Here is a 23,156-nt window from a genome sequence, read left to right on the forward strand (position 1 = left end):
CTGGCTGAATGTTGATCAAAACACAGGACAGCACACAGTCTGGAAATTCGTGAACAAAGATGACGTACACCAATTCGATTTTCTTCCTCTCCCTCAGCTTCCTTCTATTCCTCGGTCAAATCGAAGGTATCTATTTTAATAAACATTATCTTATTGTAAGTTTAAAAGCGATTTAGCCAGAGACTTTTTACTAACAAGTAAAATAAACGGCATGAAACTCATGCCTATATTTTCATTTCCACCCACTAATGATTGCAAATTTTTGGTTACAGCGAAAAGAACACAGTTTGTGACTTGCGGATCAGTTATTAAGCTATTGAATACAGACTACAAAGTAAGGACAAACTTATTTAATCACCTGAATAAGTGCTTGCGTATTAAAATGGTTTAATAATATATGACGCAGGTTCGATTACACTCGCACGACGTGAAATATGGATCAGGGAGTGGACAACAGTCTGTCACTGGTACTGAAATTCAGGAAGACGTGAACTCTCACTGGGTCATCAAGTCTGCAACAGGAAAATTCTGCAAACGAGGGTAGGAATGCTAATTTTCTTAGGGTTGCGAAGAAAATTTCCAATTAAATAATTTCCACCGCCAAATTTTTCTAGTTTGTTATATAATTCCGCGAATGTTTCATTTCAGTGAACCAATTGCGTGTGGCGCTGTGATTCGGCTGGAGCACTTGGCGACGAAGAAGAATCTCCACTCTCATCATTTCCCATCTCCACTTTCTGGAAACCAAGAAATATCGGCGTATGGAGATAATGGTGATCACGTTATCTAGGAAATAATCTGCGGTATTAAATTAATGTTTTTCCTCAGCTGGTGAAGGAGACACGGGTGATCACTGGACCGTGGTATGCAAGGGCGACAGCTGGCTGAGAGATGACTCAGTCTTGCTCAAACACATTGACACTGACATGTAAGCTTAAATATTTTTTTTCGCATATGGTTGAAAATCAGATTTATAAGTGCCTAGACAACTATCATAAAATAATCGCGGTTTTAGGTTTCTTTCGGTGACAGGGCGGACATATGGACGACCCATTAATGGCCAGTTGGAAGTGGTTGGTGTGTCTTCGCCATCAAGTAGCCACTGGCAGGCAGCCGAAGGCCTCTTCATCCATCCAAGTGACTTCAACGCTAAAGCGCAAAGCTACATTCACACCGAACTCTAAATCAACCAAAGTTTACACAGTATGAATGGACCCTCTATTGTTTTTGTGTCTCCAGTAACTTATTCCGAGTTTGGTGAATCCCACAAAACGGCAACCTTTTTAAGTCACAGATGCTTCAAGGGTAAAATGCGTGAGAACTTTGCACCAGATTTACAAAAAAAAAAAAATGTTGGATTGCGTGTGCTGTTGCAAATAATTTCAATTCATGTGATAACTTGCTATAAATTTTTTTTTTGGATGAGTTGGGTGAAATGACAAAGCTGACACAGAATTTAGTTGAATGTGAACCACTTCAAATTCCTTTATTATTTTAAGGACAAATGGATACAGTTTTCCAGCTTGAGAACAATTAAAAATGCAATGTAACACAATCCACCTGTTTTCAATTTTGTGCTACGCTATCAGAGTCCTGCGCATACATTTATCTGATCTAATGAAAATTAAGTCACCAGAAAAGGCAGATTAGCGTTTTTAGAATGTGATGATATTCATTACAGTGGTTTAGATCTCACATCTTAAGTAAGTCATAACAAAGGCTCGGGCACCAATTATTATTTAATAGTGGAGTCAAATTAATGGTGCAACTCATTTAAATTGGCTCTCAGTCAAAAAGATATTAATATCACTGGGCACAAATTCGCTTTGTCCCTTGAAGAAGCCAAAAATATCCTCAGCGGCATTATCATTTGATCGCAATGCTTAGCAAACTAGAATATCTTATCCCATAATAAGGTAACGTACGGAGTGGATTCATGATGGAGATGATTAAAAAACGTTAATATGAACCTAATGTCAATGGAGCTAAAAATCTTGGAACCTGATTTATCGGATATAGTCGGGAATACAATGCGAAATTTAGAATTAGTCCTTAAACGAAATGGAAATTTTCTAACGTAAAAATTATTTGTAATATTAACTAGGGAGACATTTAGAGTTAAATTAAATTTGCAAACTTGTCGCTTTTTTCTTTTTCAAATAATTTCCATTTCGTTCAGAACTCAAGAATCTGTAATCTTCAGACGGCACAAAAACCTTGTCAGAAACCACTCGGGTGCAAATCACGGTCTATCACTGCGTTAGCAACAGTCTCACTTCTTTGTCAGGGCAACGTCTCGTTTCCGCTATCACATGTTATGTGTCCAGTTCCTCACGCAATTGATCAGGTGAACGAAAAAGTAAATAACGAAAATCCTGGCAAAATAAAACTGTTTGATGAACCTGTTGTCTGATGCACAACCGCGATCGGAACTTAATCGACATCACACCTCAATGGCGCCGGTCGCCGTCAGCGCGACCGTCTTCATGATTTGGGACGGCCCCATGCCCGGCGGCGCCGCCATCACCCCGTTGCTGTCAAAGCTGCCGTAGCCGTTGTGCTGGAACTGCGAAATCCGCTCAGTCAGCAGCGCGTTGTCTTCGTTGGTGGCTGCCACGTTGTCCTCGCTGGCCTGCCGCTCCTCGTCCTCCTCTTCTTCCTCCTCGTCCTCCTCCTCCAGAATGTCCTTCTTCACGGGCTTGACCGGCTGGCCGTGCACGGAGAAGAAGACAAGCACGAGCAGCGCCACCGCGAAGGTCACCCCGGCCATCAGGGTGGCGCACGTGGGGAAGCCGTACCACTCGAGCACGAGGCCGCCCAGCGACGGACCGATCACCTCGCCCAGCGAGTACATGCCCGACCACACGCCGGCCACGATGCTGTACGTCGGCAGGTCGTCCGAGCAGCCGCCCGCCACCGCAGCGTCCAGCACCGCCTGGTATGTCGGCAGCAGGGTCAGCGCCGCCGCCATGCCCAGGATTGCCAGCGACGCCAGAGTCAGCCACAGCGAGCTGGGGGAAAGTCATTACGATATTGCTGTTAATTGCACACGGTCGCTTTTATAAGCCCTATATAAACCCCAATTGCTGAGTGGATTAAAATTTCATGTTTATGCTATGCAGGGGTCCGGGAAATATTTGATTATAAGGCTCCGCATACCATGAGACCAAAATTAGGGTCGATCTTGGGAAATTTCTGTTTTTATCATCCAATAGTAGTTTAAAACACAAGATGAAATTTGCGCAATTTGAAAAAAGAGTGAAAAATTAAATGAACTTTCTGAAAAGCAAAAGAAAATAGGAAATTAAGATTTTAAAGGATAAGTAAAATTGCCAGACAATTAATTTTTAAGAAATGAACAATGAATAATTCAAATTCAAGCCAGTCAAATTTTTTCCTTCAAATCTTTATTGTGCAGAACAGTTTTTTTTAAAAAAATTAAGCCTAAATTTATTTCAAAATATCACTCACCCTGGAAGGAATGGAATCAGCGGCGAAGGTCCGATTGTGAGAAGTCCAAATGTGCAGAGCACAAGTCCGAAGCACATCATGAACCAGTGCGAGCCAATTTTGGAGGCCAGGAGTCCCCAGAGCGGACTCGCAGCAGCGTACACACCCGACGAGAGCAGGAAAACCAGGCCGACTTGCTGCGGCGTCAGATTGTACTGCCAAACGTTAAAAGTGATATTAATTTTCATTGTTATTGCCAACAGTGTTATCTTAGAAATATACAATGTCAACTTTCGCGTTTTTAAATTAAATAATCTACTTTATTTGGGATGAATTTGACTTCTAAATTAATAAATGTTCAACAAGGCTAACTCTATTTTCTTTAAATTCTTAACGTATAGTTTTTAGTATGTATTATTTCCACAATTAAAATGTGAATTTATATTAATTTATAGTTAATGTATTTTTATCTACAAAATTCAAGTTGGAATAATGCTTTACATGGCTTCATATTTATAACATTAAACTGAGACAATTAATTTAGAGAATAAAATTGAAAGTCAACAAGGGATCCAAACCTGACGCAAATGTGGCTCAAGGGTCGGGTCGAGAAGGCCCCAGTTTGCTGCCGAGACGATGACAACCAGTCCGATGACAACCACCGAAGGCACCCGCAGCACTTCCAGAATCGAGCCTGCTTTCTGACGTGGTTCATTCGCTGAGACAATAAATTTTGTGTGTAAAAGTTCCTGTTTGTTTGGAGACTTCAAATCCTACCTTCAGCTGCCGGAAGGAGATAAATGTTGATAGGCACGAAAAAGACCATCACAATTCCAAGAGTATAGAAGGGAAGTCCAAAACCACCAACCTAAAAAGGTTTTAATTTTATTTATACACATCTTTCTGTTAGGTTAGGTTATCAAGTTATTTCAATGAATTAATTGAAAATAAAATTTAAAAAATCGGCAGCTACAGCAAATATAATTTTTAGGAATGCCTTAAATGAAGATAATACAAGCTATACAAGCTCCTGTTTGAAATTAAACCTGTCCATAATTTGGGTATTAATATTAATAAATACAAAAATCATTCATATATAGCTATGAAATTTGAATTAGATTATCTTTTGTTCAGTAAGCTTATTTAAACCTACGGCTATCCAGCCAAAAAATCGAAGACAAAAAAATACCACTATTTTTTACTTTTGTTTTCTCAAAAAGGATTTTAAATAATAAATTTCCCTCCCCACAAAGCGCCTTTCGTAAACAATAAATTAATTTTAATATAGGTGGCAAGGCATGTAAGCTTGAAACATAATAAAGTTTAAAATATTGTTTACCGAGTAGAGGACACCTCCGAGTGCCGGTCCGACACTCATTCCGAGCCCGACAAACGTCTCTAAGATGCCCATGACAGATCCGATGTTGTCCGGGAAGATGTCGGCGACGAAAGTGTAGCTGGCGGTGGAGTAGGCTGCGGCGCCGAGGGCTTCGGTGCCGCGCAGCAAGAAGCTGTACGTGACGAAAGTGGTCATGTCGTTGATCCTGTCCATCAGTCTGCCGGAAAGCGTCCACATTTAACAATTATTACACACCTCTCGCTAATGCCAAGCTCTCTTGCCTTATTACCCAAAAATTATACTGCAGCCTCCGGCGAGGAACATACCCGACATGAACATGAACTTGGCGCCCACCAGCGGAAGCTGAAATCAAATGGCATTAGTACATTTGAATGATTAAACTTTCGTCATTTCTCACAATTTTGCCAAACAGCGGCGAAGACACGAACATCACAAAAGCGTAGAAGCTAAAAACCAGGCCGGATACCGTTGCGTTCACTCCTTTGGCTGAAGCCTGGAACAAATCAGTTGCGAAAAACTCATTAATGAAATATAATTTTATTTTGCTATTGAATTTCACCGTCACATTTGCTCAAACTTTCCTGTCTTACTTTTTTAATAATCAAAGCAACTGCAATTTGAAATTATTTCTTGACCCAAGCAGAGCTCCTTTTAAGTCACTCTGTTGGAATTAATAGAGAAAAACACTTTGTGTGATACATAGGTTTTGTTGCACATCGCTAACATGGTAAATTACATTCGCTATAAATTGCACATATACAAGAAGGCACAGCCTCCCAGAAATGTTTCTCAGATTTAAATAACATTTCGAAATTTTATAAATAATGCACGCATTGTTGCACAATTTTTAATAAATTATTCTTTTGGCTCGTTGTGTCCAAACAATGCGTCTCGATTTGCATTTCAACGAGCTCCCCGTGAGGCGATTGTGCGGCCAACAACCCGCAGCACTTATACAGCCGTCAGAAAATTAATTCAGGATTGATCGCCAAGAAGGGGATACATTAATTAGTTGAGTGACACGGCGGAGTTAACATGCAAGATCATGTGGCCTCCTCTCTTCTCTTCTCTTGGCGTACTCTGCGAGGAAAGATAAACAATGCATGATATATTTCTTGCACTGCTCTTGTGTGTTGTCTTTTCATTCTCGCAGCGAAAATTTCAACACAAATGTAGGGTTACGGAGGAAAATAAATCGCTGCGAGCGTGACAGATAGTTGCAATTAGCCGTGAGATAAGACGGATAAATATTTGTTTACAGTGCGCGCATCGCAGTGAATCTACTTTTTAATTGAACATTTTTCCACGAGCTGATATGAGTTGGTTCGTGCAAAATACACGCCCTGCGGTAGCGAACGGTCGTCGCCGGCACCGCATTGCACGGCGGGCTTCTATAAATACGTGGTGCCGATGCAACTAAATGCAAGCAAGACTCGGTCAGTGTGCAGCGAGCTCGCGGACGAAGAAGCGCATTACCGGCCTTGGCCCACTTCATTTCCTAATCAAAGTACTCTCATGCAGAAGGGCTTCTTTTCTTCTTCACTTAACGCCAAATATTTGCTATTACACGCCGCCAGATGACAAGAAAAATGACACAATTGATAGAGGAGCGAAAAGGCCGCAGAACTCTGCGGGTTGGTTTGGAGGCGCGATTTTACGAAATGCCCAAAACGAGCATGGTCCTTGTTGAAAAATTAATTTGGGTTAATAGACGATTTTTGGACAGCCATTAAAAATATCATGTTTGTTAGAGATGTGCCATTTTAGATTTTTTTAAAGAATAAAATCGTTGTCTGAGCTTAAAATCAAATGTTAGGAAAAGCAATATTTACAAAAGAGTGATAATTTTTAAAAATAAATTAAAGATTTTAAGACCTTAAATTTTTTAATCCAAAATTTGCAGGAACAGAAAAAGACAAGATTTTTTAAGTCATCAATTCATTTGTGCAAGTTTAACTGACTTTGCAGCTAGCTGAGCTTCGTTAAAAGTTTACAATATGCACAGGAAATCACGACTTATGAAGTATTCACGAGACGCGCCTGCCACGACTTCCACATTTTAATTTTAAAAACAAAACTGTATTGCTCAAGTGTAATCTAACGGCCGTGTTCATTGTGGTATTCTTATAATGCTTTTTAAAATATTTAAACTATGATTGAAATACTGTCAATTGGTGTGAAGCAACTAATAATTTTTAAACGTGTTTGTTATAGACTTTTGTTGTTTAAAAATATGTCTGTTGCACGATTTCAAGCCCACAAATTTTGTAATAGCATTGTGGTATTGTCTCAAATCTTGTCCCCCCCCCCAAACAAAACAAATGATTTCAGTTATTCAAACTTCAATCCTTGAATTTTGTCTCTCAATTTTTTAGTTAAGTTTATTAGGATCAATGCTTGAGATTTGGCCATCAAATTTTATATAGTGAGTGGATTTAGAAGCATCATAAAATTTTTACTTGAAAACCAATTTGTTTTACTGTAAAATACTATTTTATGTTATACGAATTAAAAAAGGAAAAGTAATTTAATTTATATATTGAAACAACACATTTACGAAATCTGAATTTTAAGATGAAGTAAAAATCTGCTGGCAATATTATGCAACGGTTATATTTTTTAATTTTAGAGCAAAATTACCTCTTTTGGGTAGAACGGCGCCATGATGGACATGGAGCAGAAGCTGACAAAGTCCACAAGTGCGAGGGAGGCGAACACGAGCTTTTGCTTGCGGTCGAAGTTGCTGAAGCCGGGCGCCTTGGGCGTCAGGTGCGTCCTCAGCAGGCGCTGGCTTATCCTGCGGCCCGACGGCGGCGTCCGCTGCCGCCGCGTATGCTGCTGCCGATGTAACGGCGCCGGCACCGAGTGGCTCCGCACGTGCGGCGTCCCGTTCGGCCGGAAGAAGACGCGCTTGCCACCTCCATTCTGCCGACGGCTGCAACCAGAAAAACACACCGAGAGTTGAGTTATGCAACCAGTTTGACAACTGAGTCGGGCGGGTTGCCTGGGACCCAACCACCAGGGACTCTTACCAGGGACTCTTACCAGGGACAGTGTAAAAATTGGATGTTGCGAAAATTTTGTTCAATTTGTGCGCTTCCCACAACGCAAACTCGAGTCACCAGGGGATTTTTATTTAAATTCAATTGTGATAGCGAGATACGTGGCTCAGAAATGCTTAAAATTGAATTTTAAGGGCAGGTTTAGTGTCACCATGCTGATTTCTTTGCCCTGTGACAAATAATGTATATAGTTTTCTTTACTTCACAGAAAAAGTTTAAAATTTAGTTACAAAGTAGTAACCTTTATTATTTATTATGGTTATGCAGGGCTATTTTGCCCCATACATTGTCATATCCAGACAAAATAAATTCAGTTTGTACATAATTGTTTAAAAGAGAGGTGGTACAATATTTCTTGAAAAAAAATTACTTCCTTTCACGGAGGAAATTGCAGGCGAGTAAAATAATCTTAACTTTCACACTAGATGCGCAGTCATATTGCTCTACACTTAGCTATTGCAGAGATACAAAAGTGAAAAAAGCACGATTGGGAAGAATTGTATATTTATTTCTCAGAATATCCAAATGTCTCCATGATAATTTTGTCTTGTTGAAGATAAAAGCTACTTCCAAAACCTCAAAGTTTTTTTTAACAAGAAATAAGAAAGTCTAAATTTAACTGCGAAATTATCGACTCACCAAAACCAGTAATTTTCATGATTCTGTAAATGAATTATTTCTTGACAAAATCAGTGAAATTCTTGTCAACGCGTCGAGTTCTAAGCCGTTTCTTGTTAGTATAATGATTAAATAACTGCACATACGCTTTCTGCTGATTAAGTCATGAACCAAACTTGTCCACATTGATAACGTTTTTGGCAGTGCAAAACATGCAGGTGATTATTTTTCTTCAAATGAAAAAATATGTTGGTACTCCGGCTCCGCTTCTCGAGAGCTTTTTAGATTGAATATTAATGGAGTTCAGGATGCACGCGTCTGAGGATGTGCAAGGCAGGGGTTATAAATTATTGATTAAAATAATCAATAGCGATTCGCTCAGAGAAAGAAGAAGCAAGGTGCAATTTTACTCAAGATTGTTGCCTTGAAGAAACAAAAATGGCTATTAAACGTTTTAAATACTCTCGGTGGAAAACTTTGGCCTACTATGAATTTTGATTATGAGTACACGAAAGGTTATATTACAGATCAATAGACGAGCGAGTGCACTCCTGTGATTTTGGCGGTGCTGCGGGCGCAAGGCAGAGAGAAAGAGCACTAAATTTTATCGTTGGTGTGTGCCGCAGCCAAAAAGGGCAAGAGAGGGAGGCGCGGTGGAAATTTGCATTATTTTAAATTCCGTCCACCATCGGAGATAACAAGATGAATAATTTTCTATAGGTCATCTGGGAACAATTAAAACAACTGATTTATTGAGCAAGCAGAAAGCAGAAGCAGTTTGAAGACCATAAGTGGTCGTAATAATTTATCGAACAGTAGACACCACCATTTGTTTTATTATCACTCTCCTCTCTATATGCGTGCCGACTTGCATTGTTTGCATAACTCAAAGACAATGAGAAACACGGCGTCAGTGGCACATCTCCTGGCAAATATCCAATTCACAATAAAAATCCATACTATATCGGTTGATTTTCTTCAAACGCCTGCACAATCACGCAGAAAGAAGCAACAGCAGGCCAAAAAGCAAAAAAGAAAAAAGACCAAATCGATTGGAACTCACCTTGTCGTTCCGGCGTCGATCACGCTGATGGAGCGGCTCCGCCTGGCGCCGCCGCTTCCGTCAACCAAGACCTGCTGGTCGTCGTCATCGTTGTCGTCGTCGTCGTCGTCGTGATCGTCGTCATTGTCTGAGGCCATCAGGGTCACTGCGATGTTGACGTGGTGCTCGTCGGCTCGGTCCATGCTCGCACTCGCGACGACTAACTCGGCTGCACTGCGCGCGATGCACTCTGCCTGCACTCCGCCGACCGGCCTCCGTGCATGTGTGTGCAATTGCGACTCTATTTCGAGTCGCCGAGACAGCAAAACACTCACTCGGGGCCAGCCTCTGGCAGCAAGAGGAAAGAGAAATAGAGGGCGGGCGGGTGGGCGGAGGCGCCGGCGCCCGCAGTGCCACCCCTCACGTCAATGGGGTGGCGGGCGCGCCCAGCAGTCACTTCTGCGATCGGCACATGGCCTGCGTGACTCGCGCGCACACACACAGTATACAGACGTGCGTGAACTGCATTGAAAGGGAAATAACCACCCTCACTGACAGCAATGCGGGGGTTGATGTCCGATTGGGGAAAATCCGACAGGAAATTTTGCTCTTGGAACGTGAATGACCATTTTCGCTTACGGAGAAAGAAAATTAATAATTGCGAGACCTTTCCAGGCAAATAGCATAACTTGTATGAGTAAGAAAGTATTGATCTGTCTTTTAATCATTGTTTTACTTTAGAGGCCTTAAATTATATAGTCTTTATAAATGTGCTACAAATTAATTGTTTGTGGACAGGCTATTTCAGAGTTTAATATGAACCTACAAAATATTTTTAACGTACTAAAAATGAATTTGTTAAATTGAAATTTGATATAATGTAACCCTAACCTGTTTTCAAAATATATAAAATTACTGTTTTTTCTTAAATAAATAGTTATAGTATTATCAATTTATTACAATTTCAAAAAATAATTTGAAATTGTTAATTATAATTTAAACTTTCTTACCAGGAATAATTGGCAATTAGGGCTCAAATCTTGCAAACTGTTTTGAACAACCGCTCTATTCAAGGTCATCTGCAGACCGCTGCACCATAAATTATGTCAGAAAGTAATTTAAATTATTTTAAAATACTGCTGATTAGGCCGCGGAGTCAAAATAGCTGTTGGCCTGCACTAAAGCGAGCGTGATTATTTTCTTTTTCAAAATTTCCAGTTTTAACGTTAATTCAGATTAAAAAAAAGAAAACGTTAGTTGCTATGTCGAACGGGTGTGAGACCAGTTAAAATCCACCCTGAAAGAAAAAAGACTTCCTCCAGCATAAATGTTTTTTTTTTAATTTTGTATTAGATGTGTAATGTTGGTAAAATTTCAAGCTCTCGCCGTTTAGGGATTTTAACTTTTTAGACTTCCAACAAAATAAATAAAGTTATCTACTTCAAGCAAAATTTTAAACTATTTTAATAAATTCGAGTAGATTTGATAGTTGACATTAAAATATATCCTTCAAATTTGTGTCACAGCAAGAGTTCATCGCCACCTTCTTGCTCTATTATTATACCTTATACCGCGTTTAATTTTGAAAGGACAAATTTTTTTCTTCAATAATTTTAAGGGGAGATTTTAGAAATGAAGAGCACATTATGGCCAAAACATTTTTTATTATTTTGATATATAATCATCATAATAAGGTGATCCATGTGTGTATAGATTTTGTTGTTTTGTATAATGCGGTGACTGATGACGGTGAGTGTGTGTAGTAAATGTTTGTCAAGAGCCGTTTTTACTGCGAGATTATCACTTGTGTGTGAGTGAGAGAATTACGGCCAGCATTGCTTGCTTTCTTTTTAAACGTCCTTTCAATATAATATTTTTTCATCTCCATCAATTTTTCCACACACCGTACATGCTTTCATTCTGCAATTAATCTGCCATAATAATATAGTGTACTGTCTTCTCTGTATTTTGTATATGCGATACACACGTGCGCTTTTTGGTTTCTTAGACAGCAGCTTTTCAAAAGCTGCGCGATACAAGATTGGAATAGCAACTGTAACGAAGAAAAAATTAAGAAAACCGCGTCGGCAGTATGTACACACGTTTATTGTGCCATGTAAAAACACACGCACTCGTCGCCGAACAAGCAGATGGACCGTGCAATTACAATTTATCTTCAATCCCGGCAACACGATCGGTCAGCAGCTTTCCAACAACAATCTCGTACTCTGATGAACCAATTAAAGCATTGTCCTTACATCGAATTTTTCACAAATCAATTTTGCTTCCTCTTATTTAACGCCTAGTACAATTTTCAAATCCACAAAAAGAGGAAGTGACCAGATAAAAGCGTGATTGCGACATTGTGAAACTTAATTGGATATAATATAGTATAACGCTATAATAATGCAACGTAGCTACAAACGCATACCTTGTTAGTAAACAAAATATTGATGAAGATTGATTAATGAATGTTTTTTAGCAACAAAATCCCAACGTAAGATAATCATATATAATGGTAGGTTTAAAACCAAAGAGTAACAATAAAAAGAGTACAAAAATACGTACAACACTGCCTTAAAATGGAAATACATCATTGGTTTCCTACGCTCAGGGTGACAATTAATGAGTAATTTTTCTTTCGGTTGCGCATACTTAAACATCGAGAGAATTCAGATCTGTAGTGAGAATATCAAAAAGTGTCCATTTTAAAATTTCATCCATCTATGTGAGAGGCACCCTGGTATATTTTTAGAGAAGAAAACTAAGCGAAAAACTAAACTCTGAATTATCCTGCCAAACGCTTCATGAGTGCCATTAAACATCTTCCGGGTGCATATTATTTTCAATTTAAATGTAAGTGGATAACGCAGCTGCACAAATGTTTCTGGTGATCAAAATGCATCCTTTTTGTAACAATAACTTTTGACAATTTTGTTAGTTGAACACATCGGCTCAGGTTGCGAGGCCTACATCTATTCATTTTTACGTTACACCACATTGTTTGGTAACTCTTGTAATTGGTCTAAAGAAAATCATTGTGCTTCCAACAGAAAAATGGGGCGTCGAATGCCAAAGACGGAACGAGAGAAACTAAAACTGCATTATTTCCAAGCTACTTTTCCCCTTCCATCTTTGCTGTAACTTTAGTTTGGAATTTCGAATGCATGGCGTTCAAGGCAGGTACCTCAAGTTTAACAAAACAACTCAACAACAGTTGGCTTGATTGAATGCACCACAAAAATAAAATTAAAACGCAATGAGAGAAAACGCTGGAGGGCTTCAATCCATTTTCTTTTGTTTGCTTGTAATATTTTAAATCCAGATCATCGTCTTCCGATCTGAGGTTTGATGTGAAATAAGCATGTGTTGGTAGATGATTCTTGTACGAGAAGCGCCTTCGCTGCTTACTTGGCGCCGGGCAGTTTGCTTAGGACCTGAAAAAAGTGTTATTATTTCATGATACTGTTTTGGTAAAATTTAAAATCTCCGTGAATCCTCTACCCTACAAACATTTATAAATGCGTCAAATTATTTATTTGCAATTTTTTATTTTATCTAAAAGCTATTTCCGAACGATCTACATATTTAGATGGGTGTATGACATTTAAAAGTTACGTTTGTGACCTGTTAATCCTTGAACAAAATGCGATAATAATCAAAGTTTGGAGCAAAACCTCAGCTTCCTCTTTTTTTAGATTTCGCATATATCGAATTTGTAGATTTTCGGAATTAGATGGCTATATTTTAACTTGATTGATTTTTTTTCCATTTAAGATAAATGTTTAATCTGGTTACAATCATCTTGTTACACTAATTCGACTCTTTTTAAAGTATCAGTTAATGGAAAATTTTAATTCAGCATGATTCTTGAGCACCAAAAGGGTAAATAATTGAAATTTTTTGATGAAACCATTTGATATTGCAAATAAATTCTTTTTAAGACCGAATGACGTTAAAGCACTGAGACTTGATAAGCATAAAATCAAGTAAAAAGTCTTAAACTGTCTAAATTTTTGGCATATCTTATCTTTTTGATCAGTTTATATCTTTTGAGGTGGGTGACCCCCTGATAGTAAACAAATCGTGAAAACTCCATGTCCCATTCTTCATAATATGACCAAGTATATAGCTTAATGATTAAGACAAGACATCAGCTTTAAAATGCTTTTTTAAAAAAGTTCAACAAACCAACCATTCAATATCTTTTTTAAAATCAAGAATACCGTCAGTTTTTTTTCAATACCTATAAAAAGTTGTGATTTGATTAAAACGTGTCTTAAAACAAACTACAAAATCGAAATATCCTTTCTGGAAATACCTTTGAAATGTCCACTCCGGTGAGTGCATGCAGGGCAGGCGGTATTTGTCCAGCCAACCTCGCGATCTCTGCCGTGCCAGTGTTTTCGCCACTCAAAAGCACAATCTCCTCCGTCTTGGCCAGCGGTGCAGAAACCTCAGCAGCGATCTGGAAGAGGGACAAGCGTGAGTAGAGCTGCAGGATATAATCGAACATCTTACCTTTGGCAGTGCTTCAAGTACGAGGGACATGATGGCGGCCTCTCCGTACTGCTTGTACACGGCCGCCTTCATCCTCATCCTCTCGGCCTCGGCCTTGCCCACCGCCTCAATGGCGTAGGCCTCGGCGGAGCCCAGCTTTTTGATTTTCTCAGCTTCCGCTTGGGCAGAGGCAACGGTTTGCGTTCTGTAGGGAAATATTGGATATTAGCGCTCATCGTAAATTCATTAGGTAACAATGACAAAAGAGAGGAACTGTTTCATATATGCACAGGGTTAAACAAATCAAAATGGGAAACTTTGGTAATCTTTCATTTTTTTTTAAATGATGAATCCTCTAAAATTCATTATTGGAAGACAACACGCATCCTTACTTTTATATAATAAGGAAATTAGTGTAGTATTTTTTAAGTTTAAAATAAGCAGATACCATAATCGTTTTTGCAAATTTAAAATAGCCATATTTGTTAGAAAAAAATATTGTTAAAGAGTTGCAAGCTTCCCTTTAAGACAATCTACAAAAATTGTAGATCTCCCTGTGCACAGAAATGACTTCAAGGATTCAACAAAATTTATTTCCTTATTTTCAGTTACGTTTATTGTTTGGGTAAGAGCCTCGCTAATTGTTAAGTAAAGAAAGAGTCATGAACCTTTTGCCCTCGGCGATCATTTGGACGCGGTAGCTTTCGGCCTCGGCGGGGAGACGCACTGTCGACGACAGCTCCCTCTCCTTGCGCTGCACCTCCTGCTGCTCCACCTCGATCTGCTTGCGTCTCTCCACCACCTCGATTTGGATTTCTTCGTTTCGGATTCGCTGCCTGATTTTGGCCGCCTGCAACTCGTAGGCCAGCTGCGCCTCTGCTTTCTGGAAGAGAAGGGGGAGTTTGTCAGAGTGGAGATCGATTTTGAAAAAGGGGGAGAAAGTGTTTGGAGATAATTAAAAATAAAACTCTTTAGGATTTCCACAATCTATATATGTGAATTATTTTTGCAGGCGTATTTGTAATTAATTTGGAAAATCAATGATTTTCATCGCTTCTCTTAAATTTTACAAATTTTACAAAGCGAATATTTTTTAACCAATTAATTGAGATGATATTCTTACAGCCGTATTGATTTCCTTGTCAAAGTTGGCCTTCTGCAGCTTGAACATCCTCGAGTTGTCTTCGATCTTCGTGTCAGTATTGTACTTGATGTCCATCGCGGCTCTCTCGCATTCTGCCTCCTGCAATCACGAAACGAGTGAATTCTAGTGCTTTTGAAAATCCAATAAAAACGCCGCTCGAGTCGGCAGCAATAAAAGGGAAATTTTCAGACAGGATCTCTACACTGTCTAATGATAACGTATCACGCCATAGATCATAACAATGACGACCTTTCATTGTGTGTGGCATCAAATCGATTGAGAATAAACGAGCTGCATGGATTAAATCCGAGTTTCCATGCGTCTCTCTCAATTGCTGGGAAGCGCAGCTGCCAGAGTCTGTTTTTAAACTAGGCTGAGCGCGCCAAATGATAATCAGATATGCAAAAATTGCCGTCAAAGAGCGGCAAAACGAGCATATTCATGAGGATATAATTGGATTAGAACACTGACGTAGGAGGTTTGCAGGTAAAAATGTAGATACATTTTCTGCACTTAATTTGAATCCTTCATTTTTAGTGTATAGTATTTGAGGATGTGTATATTATGGGTTGGAAATGTTGAGGGATATATATGCTCATAAAATGGAGTCGAAAGGATATTTTTTAAAGCTTTAGCAAAAAATTAGTAAATATTGGAGATTTGGTTTAACATATTATATTTCAACAAGGCGTAACTTTAAAAAATACAGAAAGGAAAAATATTAGTAAAGACTTAAACCAGATTTCCTGTAAAAACCCCATACTTTCAGATTACTTATTACAGAATCAGAAACCACAAATTCAATATCACGCCAAACTAGAGGAAATTCTGGAATTATTGATTTTTTTAATATAAATAATTTATGATAGTATTTTTAAATGTTTCTTGAATTGTATGAATTTTTGAATCAAAATATATTGTATTAGAGGATGTAAAATCTCATTTGGACAAACCGATGGGATTTCACCAAACAATGATTTTATTATTAAATTTGAAATGGAGACCTTTAAAATCCTGGAATATATGAATTAAAAGAAAAGTAAAGAGTGTACAAACCTTGATTCCGGCATCCCTGTTGGCCTGCGCGACTCCGATGTCTGCGTCGCGTTTGACGTTGGCCGTCTGCGCCTTTCCGAGCGAGGCCAGGTACTGCACATCGTCGTATACGTCCTTGATGGTGAAAGAGAGGATCTCAATGCCCATCCGGCCGACGTCGGGCGCCGCCACCTCCCGCACCAATGCAGCGAACTGGTCCCGGTCTTTGTACACCTCTTCCACGGTAAGAGTTCCTGCGAACGGATATCAATATTTCGTTATTCTCTGGCTCCATCATCGATTACTTGTCTTGCTGCTCATTAATTTCTCGCAGTAGCTTCCGTCTCGCGAAATTGATTCAACAAGCGAGCTAGAGTCAAGTTATTTGGTCTTTGACCGCTGTTGATCTAAAGAAATACTGTCGCTGGCGGGTTTTTATTATTGTTACGTGTGCAACGGTGAATGTCGTAAAATGGTTTTCTTATCTTGCGATATTTTATAGAGAAAAGAAAAGGACGGCGAAAGCAATTGAATCTTTTGTACTGCGCACCAGATAAAAACTTACAACACGTGCGCTGCTTTTATTTTGCTGCGCTTCCGTTGCTCTGTTTCTCGTGTAATTATTTCTTTAGAAGGAAAAATTGAACGGGTGGCACTCTTATCAAAAATTAAATGTTCAGCACTTTCAGCAGCACGGCGTGAAAATGAAAGTAGAAAAAAACCGCAACGATAAAAGCTGTTTAATTTTCCTCTGTAAACAACCAACAAGATGCTTGATACATTATCTGAAATTCACAGTCTCGACGCTCCTTTTCCCTGAATTGACTTTCTGATCCTTTAAAAAGCAAATATTTTACTTCAAGATAAGTTGGACGGGTAACCGAATAATACGCAACCATTATCCGCTCGCTACCTTGCTAGGGTGACGCCGAATTTATTTGAATCTAGTTACAGCTGACAGCACCAGGCACGCATAATTTACTGGCTAGCTCTCCTTTCAAATAATAATAACAGTCGTTGTTTGTTTTTCCGTTTGAAACCTTCAAGCTAAATAGTTTTGTAACTCCCAACTGTCGACGAGTAAAAGTTGCTTTCGAGGTTTATAATTTATTCTGCCCTCAGAAACGTCGCAATAATTAAACTGGCCCAATGTGAACTGACCAAAGTTAAAGCATTTAATTTTAACTGCAAATTAGTCCAAGATCTCAGTTAATTTTATTTTGCTGGCTGCCGCAGAAAATAAATAAAATGAGAAAACCAGCTTCACGAGGAAATTTTAAGGCAATCGAAATTTCCTGTCTCAGACAAAGGAAAAATTTCTAAAATAGAAAAATTGAGTTTTTGATGTTGTGAGAACACAAACAAGAATTATGACCAAAGAATAACGAAAAAAGGAAATACCCAGGTATACAAATATATCTAAATATGAGGCAACGATATGTTAAAACGCGCGCTATATAAAGAAGGCCTAAATTAAGTTGAGTAAAGATGAACCTTAATGAAAAATGCTTAGTTTTCTGTGTTTTTCTTTCTTCCTTTTTAAAATGCATTGATTTTCCGGTTAACAATTTATCTTTGCAACCTGAAAAAATAGAAAGCGCAAAGCAACAGTAAGCATTTCTAATATATCTAAATAGCACCAAATTCCTCGAAACTTAACCAGCTTCCGTGTTTGATGTCGATTATTGTCGTGTCGCTTTAAAAAACGGTGCATGTCTAGCTTGTGAGAGAAATTCTCCTTTTGGCGAAAGCGAAATGAATAACAATTTTCAGAAGGCAGACAGAGCTCACCACTTAAAAACCATTGATATATTTCAGTTGATTTTCTTGGAAAATTATGCGGCAACCTGATAAAACTCTAGCTTAGTTTTAGTTTGATGAGTTTTTTTTAAAGATGAGTTTTAACCAGTTTGAAAAGGGCCGTTCAATAGTAACAAACTTTTCCCCTGTAAACATCAAACTGCGAAAAATTATTGTTGTTCTTTTATGAACCAAATGATCACTACCCTTAAGGAAAAAAAGGAAATTAACCTAGGCAGCGTTTTTTTTTATTTCGCTGCAAATTTGGTTTGCTTTAGAGAGAACTGTATTTTGTCTTTCAGAACAGGACGTTTCCCAGTGTTGAAATACCTTGACATGAGGCATACTCCATTGAATAGGTCTCGTAAAGAGGAATCTAAATCAGTCAAAAACATTTTCAAGCACTTTAAATATTAAAATAAATCGATTTTTTTAAATTTTTATTTGCACCTTGATCCACTTTTGACTATTGCACTTTGTAGAAACGAACATAAATAAAAAATAAAAAAAACTACTGCTTACTGAAACCAAAGAGTGCACATTATTTTTTTGCTACCGCTCCACTGCTAAACATCCTTCATAGTAAAATTAATTGATCTGAGGCTAAAATATGAAAAAATAGCTAAAAATTGTTTAACTGTCAGATTAAAAATACAACTACATATTTTATCATGCATGATTTTAAAAGAAAAAATTTAATAGAGACAGAAATCTCCAATCTAGGTTTCTTGCTGTTTGATTGTGGTAATTTGCAAAAGATCCTCAGGTGCTACTCACTTTTTGACCACAAAGACCGTAAATGCAATCGTGATTCCCAGGCTGACGGCTTCCAAATTGGCCAACATTTCGAAGAGAAGGGCGACAGAGTGTGTGGTGCTTGAGGGGGCGAGCGCGCGGATTAAACCTCGACGAGGAGCGAGCAGCGAGCGACTGCCGAGCGCGAGAGTGAGTGAGTGACTTACTCAAGAAGAATATCAGCGCGCGGCACTCTCGCGGCTCGGCGCTTGTTTGGACTATTGATTATGGAAAAACTACAAGAGTGCACTCGCTCGCTCGCCTGCTCGCTCGGACTGGGCATTTATGCAAAGAAAGAAAGAAAGGAAGGAAGGAAGTCGCGGGCTGGTTGTGTCCACGGGATGGGGCTTCTGTACAGACCGAGAGTGGCCGCGCTCGAGGCGGAGTGCGCTTTTAGCCGCGATCTGACTCTCAGCGGCGCAGAAAAACGTGCTTCCTGAGCATTTTCATCGTATTAAGAGCCCTTTGCTAAAAAACAAAGCGGAAAAAATCGATATGAGACCCACATTGTGATATGGAGCAGTGACGAGTAATTGATCATCGGATGCTCGTGCGCGCGAGTGTGTGACGTCACTTAATTAGCAACTGTGTGTAATGCCATTGCCAGCCTTGGATCGAGCGAACGGAGCTTGCGTTTATGTAAATGTACGCGAGCTATCTATCAGAGTGCAATAGTACAACCGACGGATTCGACATTGGAAACTTGTCCGCTGGAAGTGCAATTCCTATTCCTGCACCATTAATATCAATGGTGCTACGCGCGGATCGTGATTATTATCATTTCCGCAGTTTGTACGCCAGAGGGGGATGATAGCAAGATTAATTCTAAATTTAGCCTCTAATTTGAGAGGAAACTCACTCTGAATCCCGTCCAAAGTGACATGAAACCCAGTGTCAGTGATAATTTTCAACACAAAATTTTAATTGGATTGACCCAAATCAACTAACTGTATTAATATTTTTTTTAAATATTATCCCAGAAAATTTAAAGGTTAATCTGAGAAAAAGAAAAAATGGAAAAAAGGGGACCACATTATTTTAAGATTGAGTCTAAGTCTTTCTAATAGAAAAATTTCTTGTCATTACAGGAAAAATTCAATCACCTGTTGCTTATTTCCAAATGTCTTATTTTTAAAACCTGTTCTTCCAGATTTAACATTTAAATCAAGGTGTATATTTTTTCGGCATTAATATTAATAATAAGATAAAATTAATAATTACAAATTGTAGATTGAAACTTTCCACATCTATACTTTAATTTGGTTTAAAACTTAGATTCACAAATGAGGAATATTAACAGAAGTATCCTTTTTGACTGGGAAGCAGTAACGACTTTTAAATGAGGCACAGTAATTTTCCTGCCAGTTATATCATGACGTAAGAAATCTCAAAAATAGATGGACTTAAGAATATTTCTAACAAAAGGACAGTGTCCTAAGTGGGGCGATTTATTTTTACTCGTCACTTAATTGTTCTCTTTTTTATTGCATTCAGCATCTAAGTGGTGTCAATCGATTTCTCCGGACGGCGAAGCATTATCCTCTGCAGATCGCCGAAGTAATGATTTTATTAAGCTGATAAGGCCTGAGGGGATGAAATAACTGCAGTCCTCAACGATATTGTGTGAATATAATTGTCAATGTATTATTTCCCATCAAAAATAAATGAACGTGGAAAAAATTTATTTCAAAGCATATTCCTTAAAATTCTTTTGTTTCTTTTAAAAGCGTTGATAAGAAATAGCCTTATAATTTCTGTTGAATATGCCTGTGATGGCTGTGATTTCTTATCTGGTTACCCAATAAAAATATTGTGCGCACCTTTATTCACACGCATCCATCATCCCTGGATTACTGTTGGTGTTGCTTAAAAGGTTTATCATGTATCGACGCACGGATTGATAGAATTATAATCACAATGGCTTTATTGTGCGTGTATTGATACGCGGCTGTCACAATATTGTCCGAACTCAATTAGAGCAACGAATTGGAGCAAGTTACACGCTTAATTCGACTTGTTGTGTGTATTATAGCGACAATAATTGCACCTTGTCGATCGGCGGCGTGTAATAAGGCGTTCGCTCTTGACCGAGGCCCACTTTTGGCGTGTGAGCCTCAAAATAGACCGCAGCGGAGAAACTCTGGTGGCGCGCGCCGCTGCGGTTGACGATAAAAATGCAATTACTCAGGTAATATGCAGTGCATCAAAGCGACAAACACGAGAGAGAATATTATTGCATTTCCACGTATGGCGTTAGAGGGTCGTTGCCAGGCCTTTATTTTGGATACCACCGCGGTAAAAGCGTCTTTCGCGACTGCCGTGGCGTAAGAAATGGCAATATTGGATTCTTCTACCGCGTTTCGGCGCACTTTACAGAACCGAGATTGGAGAACGAGTTGCAAAACGATTCTGCAGTCGATAAAGTGTTCGTTTTAACTCCAGCAAAATTGATTATCATCGATTTTCTGTACAAACACGAAAGTTGCCCGTCTTCGTAAACTTTATCTAATTTAAAGTCGCGGAGCATCCAATTTGCAAGACGCGGTGATGCGGATTGCATAACCTACATTCTCTCCTTTGACATCATGCCGTGCACATTTTGTTTCCCATAACTAAACTATTTGAGTAAACTTTATCCACTTACCCAAGATGGCTCTGAGGTGGCCTTCCAGGGTTTGCAGGACGGTCATTTTCACCTCTTTGACCGACTTGCCCAGGAACTGCTCGGACGCCGTCTGCAGGAGCTCCTCAGCCTTCATGATTTTGCACTGGGCCACACCGGTCACCGTCAACGGCACACCCTGCGCGGTCTCCACTTGCTCGCACATCGGGTTCAGCGTCATCACCTGCGGAAAAATCACAATCAGTGCCGAAATTGACATTTTCAAGTTGAGCTAGTTGCTGATGAGTAGTCTGAATTAAAAAAAAGTTATAAAATGATTTTTTAGCATTTGGTTTGGTGTTTAAGACAGTAGACCTTATTTTTGTGCAGTCCATTAAATTTTATTCACCAGTTGAGCACGAATCAAGCAATTTGTAAACTTGAAATCGTCGAATACCACCAACATCACCGAAAACCATCTATATCGCCTTTGAATGCATCCTATACACAACATAAACCTCGCCAAAACGGTCTATATTGCCGGTGAATTTTTAATATTACTGATACTGTTTTTCAGATTCAGATTGTATTTTATTTTTGTTTAAGTCGATATTTACATTTGTGACTTATTAAAAACACGTCATAAATTTGTGAATAGTTGTTGATATTTGCTAAGTAACTTTTGAACCTTTTGGGTTTTAAAGGAGAAAAGAAGTTAAATTTCGAATTCCAAAACTCTTTTTCGATTAAGATGTACAATTAACAAAAAATAGGCCTATAAAATGTATTGGAATTGGAATTTAGTCGAATTTGTTCAATAAATTTTGTGTTTAACTCAAACTAAATACAAAGGAAAAATGAAGCATATACCTCCAAAGAGAGCCTTTGGACGTCTGTGACAAGCCACCAGGCCCAGGCCCAGCCTCCGACGATGGTCGACTTCTTCGTGGAGCCACAGCATCCTCCTGTAACACGAAGATAAGAAAAACGTCAAAAAACTTTTCCATAAAAATCCGATACAATCAGAGGACGGTCAGGTCTGTTGCCATTCTTAGCGAATTTCGAGACGTGCTCTCCTGCATGCGTCCGAGACGAAAGCAGGAAAAGCCGTGTGACACGTCGGTAAGCCGCGCGCCGCATTGAAATGCAAAAGGAAGAAGACGTTGCAACGGCGAAAGAAAGAGTGCATACACAATCTGCTGTGTCCTGAATTTGAAGATGGCCTATGTGACTGATATCGCGTCTCTTTCTCTCTCCCGCGAGCACACTCCGGCTCCTCTTTCTTTTGTGCTGACCTTCTTGAGGTTGCATGTAATAATAACTACATTCTTGGAGGGTAACGCCCTCTGCCCGTAAAACATCATTTTTTTGCGCCAGCAAAAACAGCGGCATACTTAGCGGAGCCGTTTGATCGAATTTTAAGACTGGAGGGATGTCTGATGAATGGGAAAGAAAAAATATAGCATTACAGGAAATTTTTAAATTAAGAAAAGAATGAAGATTCATTGAGTCAAAAAGGTTTAGCTAAGAGTTTAAAAATAAGTTAAAATAAGTTTCAAAAAATTCTTAGCTATACTACCCCTTGAATAGGGGATAAAAATGGCAACAAGTTTTTGTACAGTTTTTGCAGGCAATTTTGACAATAAAAATTTTCAAGTTAATATAATCGAAGAGAATCGTGTGATTTGAATATATATGTAACTAATTTCAGTTTTCGATGTAAAAAATAAGTTTAAAATTTAGCACAA

At 38.9% G+C, this 23,156-nt stretch overlaps 3 protein-coding genes across 5 annotated transcripts in view; 1 reads left to right on the forward strand and 2 right to left on the reverse strand.

Annotated features, from left to right (window-relative positions):
• Positions 1 to 33: 33 nt before the first annotated feature.
• LOC135947394 (stromal cell-derived factor 2) lies at positions 34 to 1,555 on the forward strand. The gene is made up of 6 exons (XM_065496236.1): positions 34 to 126; positions 273 to 334; positions 407 to 540; positions 649 to 773; positions 829 to 928; positions 1,016 to 1,555. Exons 1-6 carry the CDS (start codon positions 60 to 62, stop codon positions 1,182 to 1,184), a joined length of 657 nt encoding a protein of 218 aa, XP_065352308.1. The 5' UTR covers positions 34 to 59; the 3' UTR covers positions 1,185 to 1,555.
• Positions 1,456 to 9,870, reverse strand: LOC135947392 (MFS-type transporter SLC18B1-like). Its single transcript, XM_065496232.1, has 9 exons — positions 9,554 to 9,870; positions 7,451 to 7,745; positions 5,208 to 5,303; positions 5,079 to 5,152; positions 4,790 to 5,006; positions 4,228 to 4,318; positions 4,029 to 4,168; positions 3,472 to 3,665; positions 1,456 to 3,011 (listed from the first exon to the last, which is right to left on the reverse strand). The coding sequence occupies exons 1-9, from the start codon at positions 9,733 to 9,735 to the stop codon at positions 2,444 to 2,446; spliced, it is 1,857 nt and encodes a 618-aa protein (XP_065352304.1). The 5' UTR covers positions 9,736 to 9,870; the 3' UTR covers positions 1,456 to 2,443.
• A 1,746-nt stretch (positions 9,871 to 11,616) lies between these two features.
• Flo2 (flotillin-2) overlaps positions 11,617 to 23,156 on the reverse strand; it is a 112,599-nt gene continuing 101,059 nt past the window's right edge. The window contains exons 1-9 of one of the 3 annotated variants that reach the window (XM_065494988.1): positions 22,429 to 22,447; positions 22,279 to 22,373; positions 21,451 to 21,652; positions 16,233 to 16,465; positions 15,156 to 15,275; positions 14,701 to 14,915; positions 14,054 to 14,237; positions 13,854 to 14,000; positions 11,617 to 12,969 (exon numbers count right to left, since the gene is read on the reverse strand). In XM_065494988.1, coding sequence (XP_065351060.1) covers positions 12,940 to 12,969; positions 13,854 to 14,000; positions 14,054 to 14,237; positions 14,701 to 14,915; positions 15,156 to 15,275; positions 16,233 to 16,465; positions 21,451 to 21,649 — 1,128 coding nt within the window. In that variant the 5' untranslated portion in view covers positions 21,650 to 21,652; positions 22,279 to 22,373; positions 22,429 to 22,447 and the 3' untranslated portion in view covers positions 11,617 to 12,939. Of the gene's footprint in view, positions 12,970 to 13,853; positions 14,001 to 14,053; positions 14,238 to 14,700; positions 14,916 to 15,155; positions 15,276 to 16,232; positions 16,466 to 18,788; positions 18,974 to 21,450; positions 21,653 to 22,278; positions 22,374 to 22,428; positions 22,448 to 23,156 lie in introns of those variants that run through there. The other 2 variants (XM_065494987.1, XM_065494989.1) reach the window with 2 other exon arrangements.

The sequence above is a fragment of the Cloeon dipterum genome, chromosome X (assembly GCF_949628265.1).
Source record: "Cloeon dipterum chromosome X, ieCloDipt1.1, whole genome shotgun sequence".
NCBI classification, from domain to species: domain Eukaryota; kingdom Metazoa; phylum Arthropoda; class Insecta; order Ephemeroptera; family Baetidae; genus Cloeon; species Cloeon dipterum.

Bases quoted from the DNA above. Each gene is read 5' to 3' on its own strand.
- LOC135947394 (XM_065496236.1), top strand. From the start codon at position 60: ATGACGTACACCAATTCGATTTTCTTCCTCTCCCTCAGCTTCCTTCTA. The intron at 335-406 runs GTAAGGACAAAC...TATATGACGCAG, and splicing joins TATTGAATACAGACTACAAA to GTTCGATTACACTCGCACGA. The intron at 929-1,015 runs GTAAGCTTAAAT...TCGCGGTTTTAG, and splicing joins AAACACATTGACACTGACAT to GTTTCTTTCGGTGACAGGGC.
- LOC135947392 (XM_065496232.1), bottom strand. From the start codon at position 9,735: ATGGACCGAGCCGACGAGCACCACGTCAACATCGCAGTGACCCTGATG. The intron at 5,304-7,450 runs GTAATTTTGCTC...GATTTGTTCCAG, and splicing joins CGCCGTTCTACCCAAAAGAG to GCTTCAGCCAAAGGAGTGAA. The intron at 5,007-5,078 runs GTAATAAGGCAA...GCTTTCCGGCAG, and splicing joins GGCTGCAGTATAATTTTTGG to ACTGATGGACAGGATCAACG.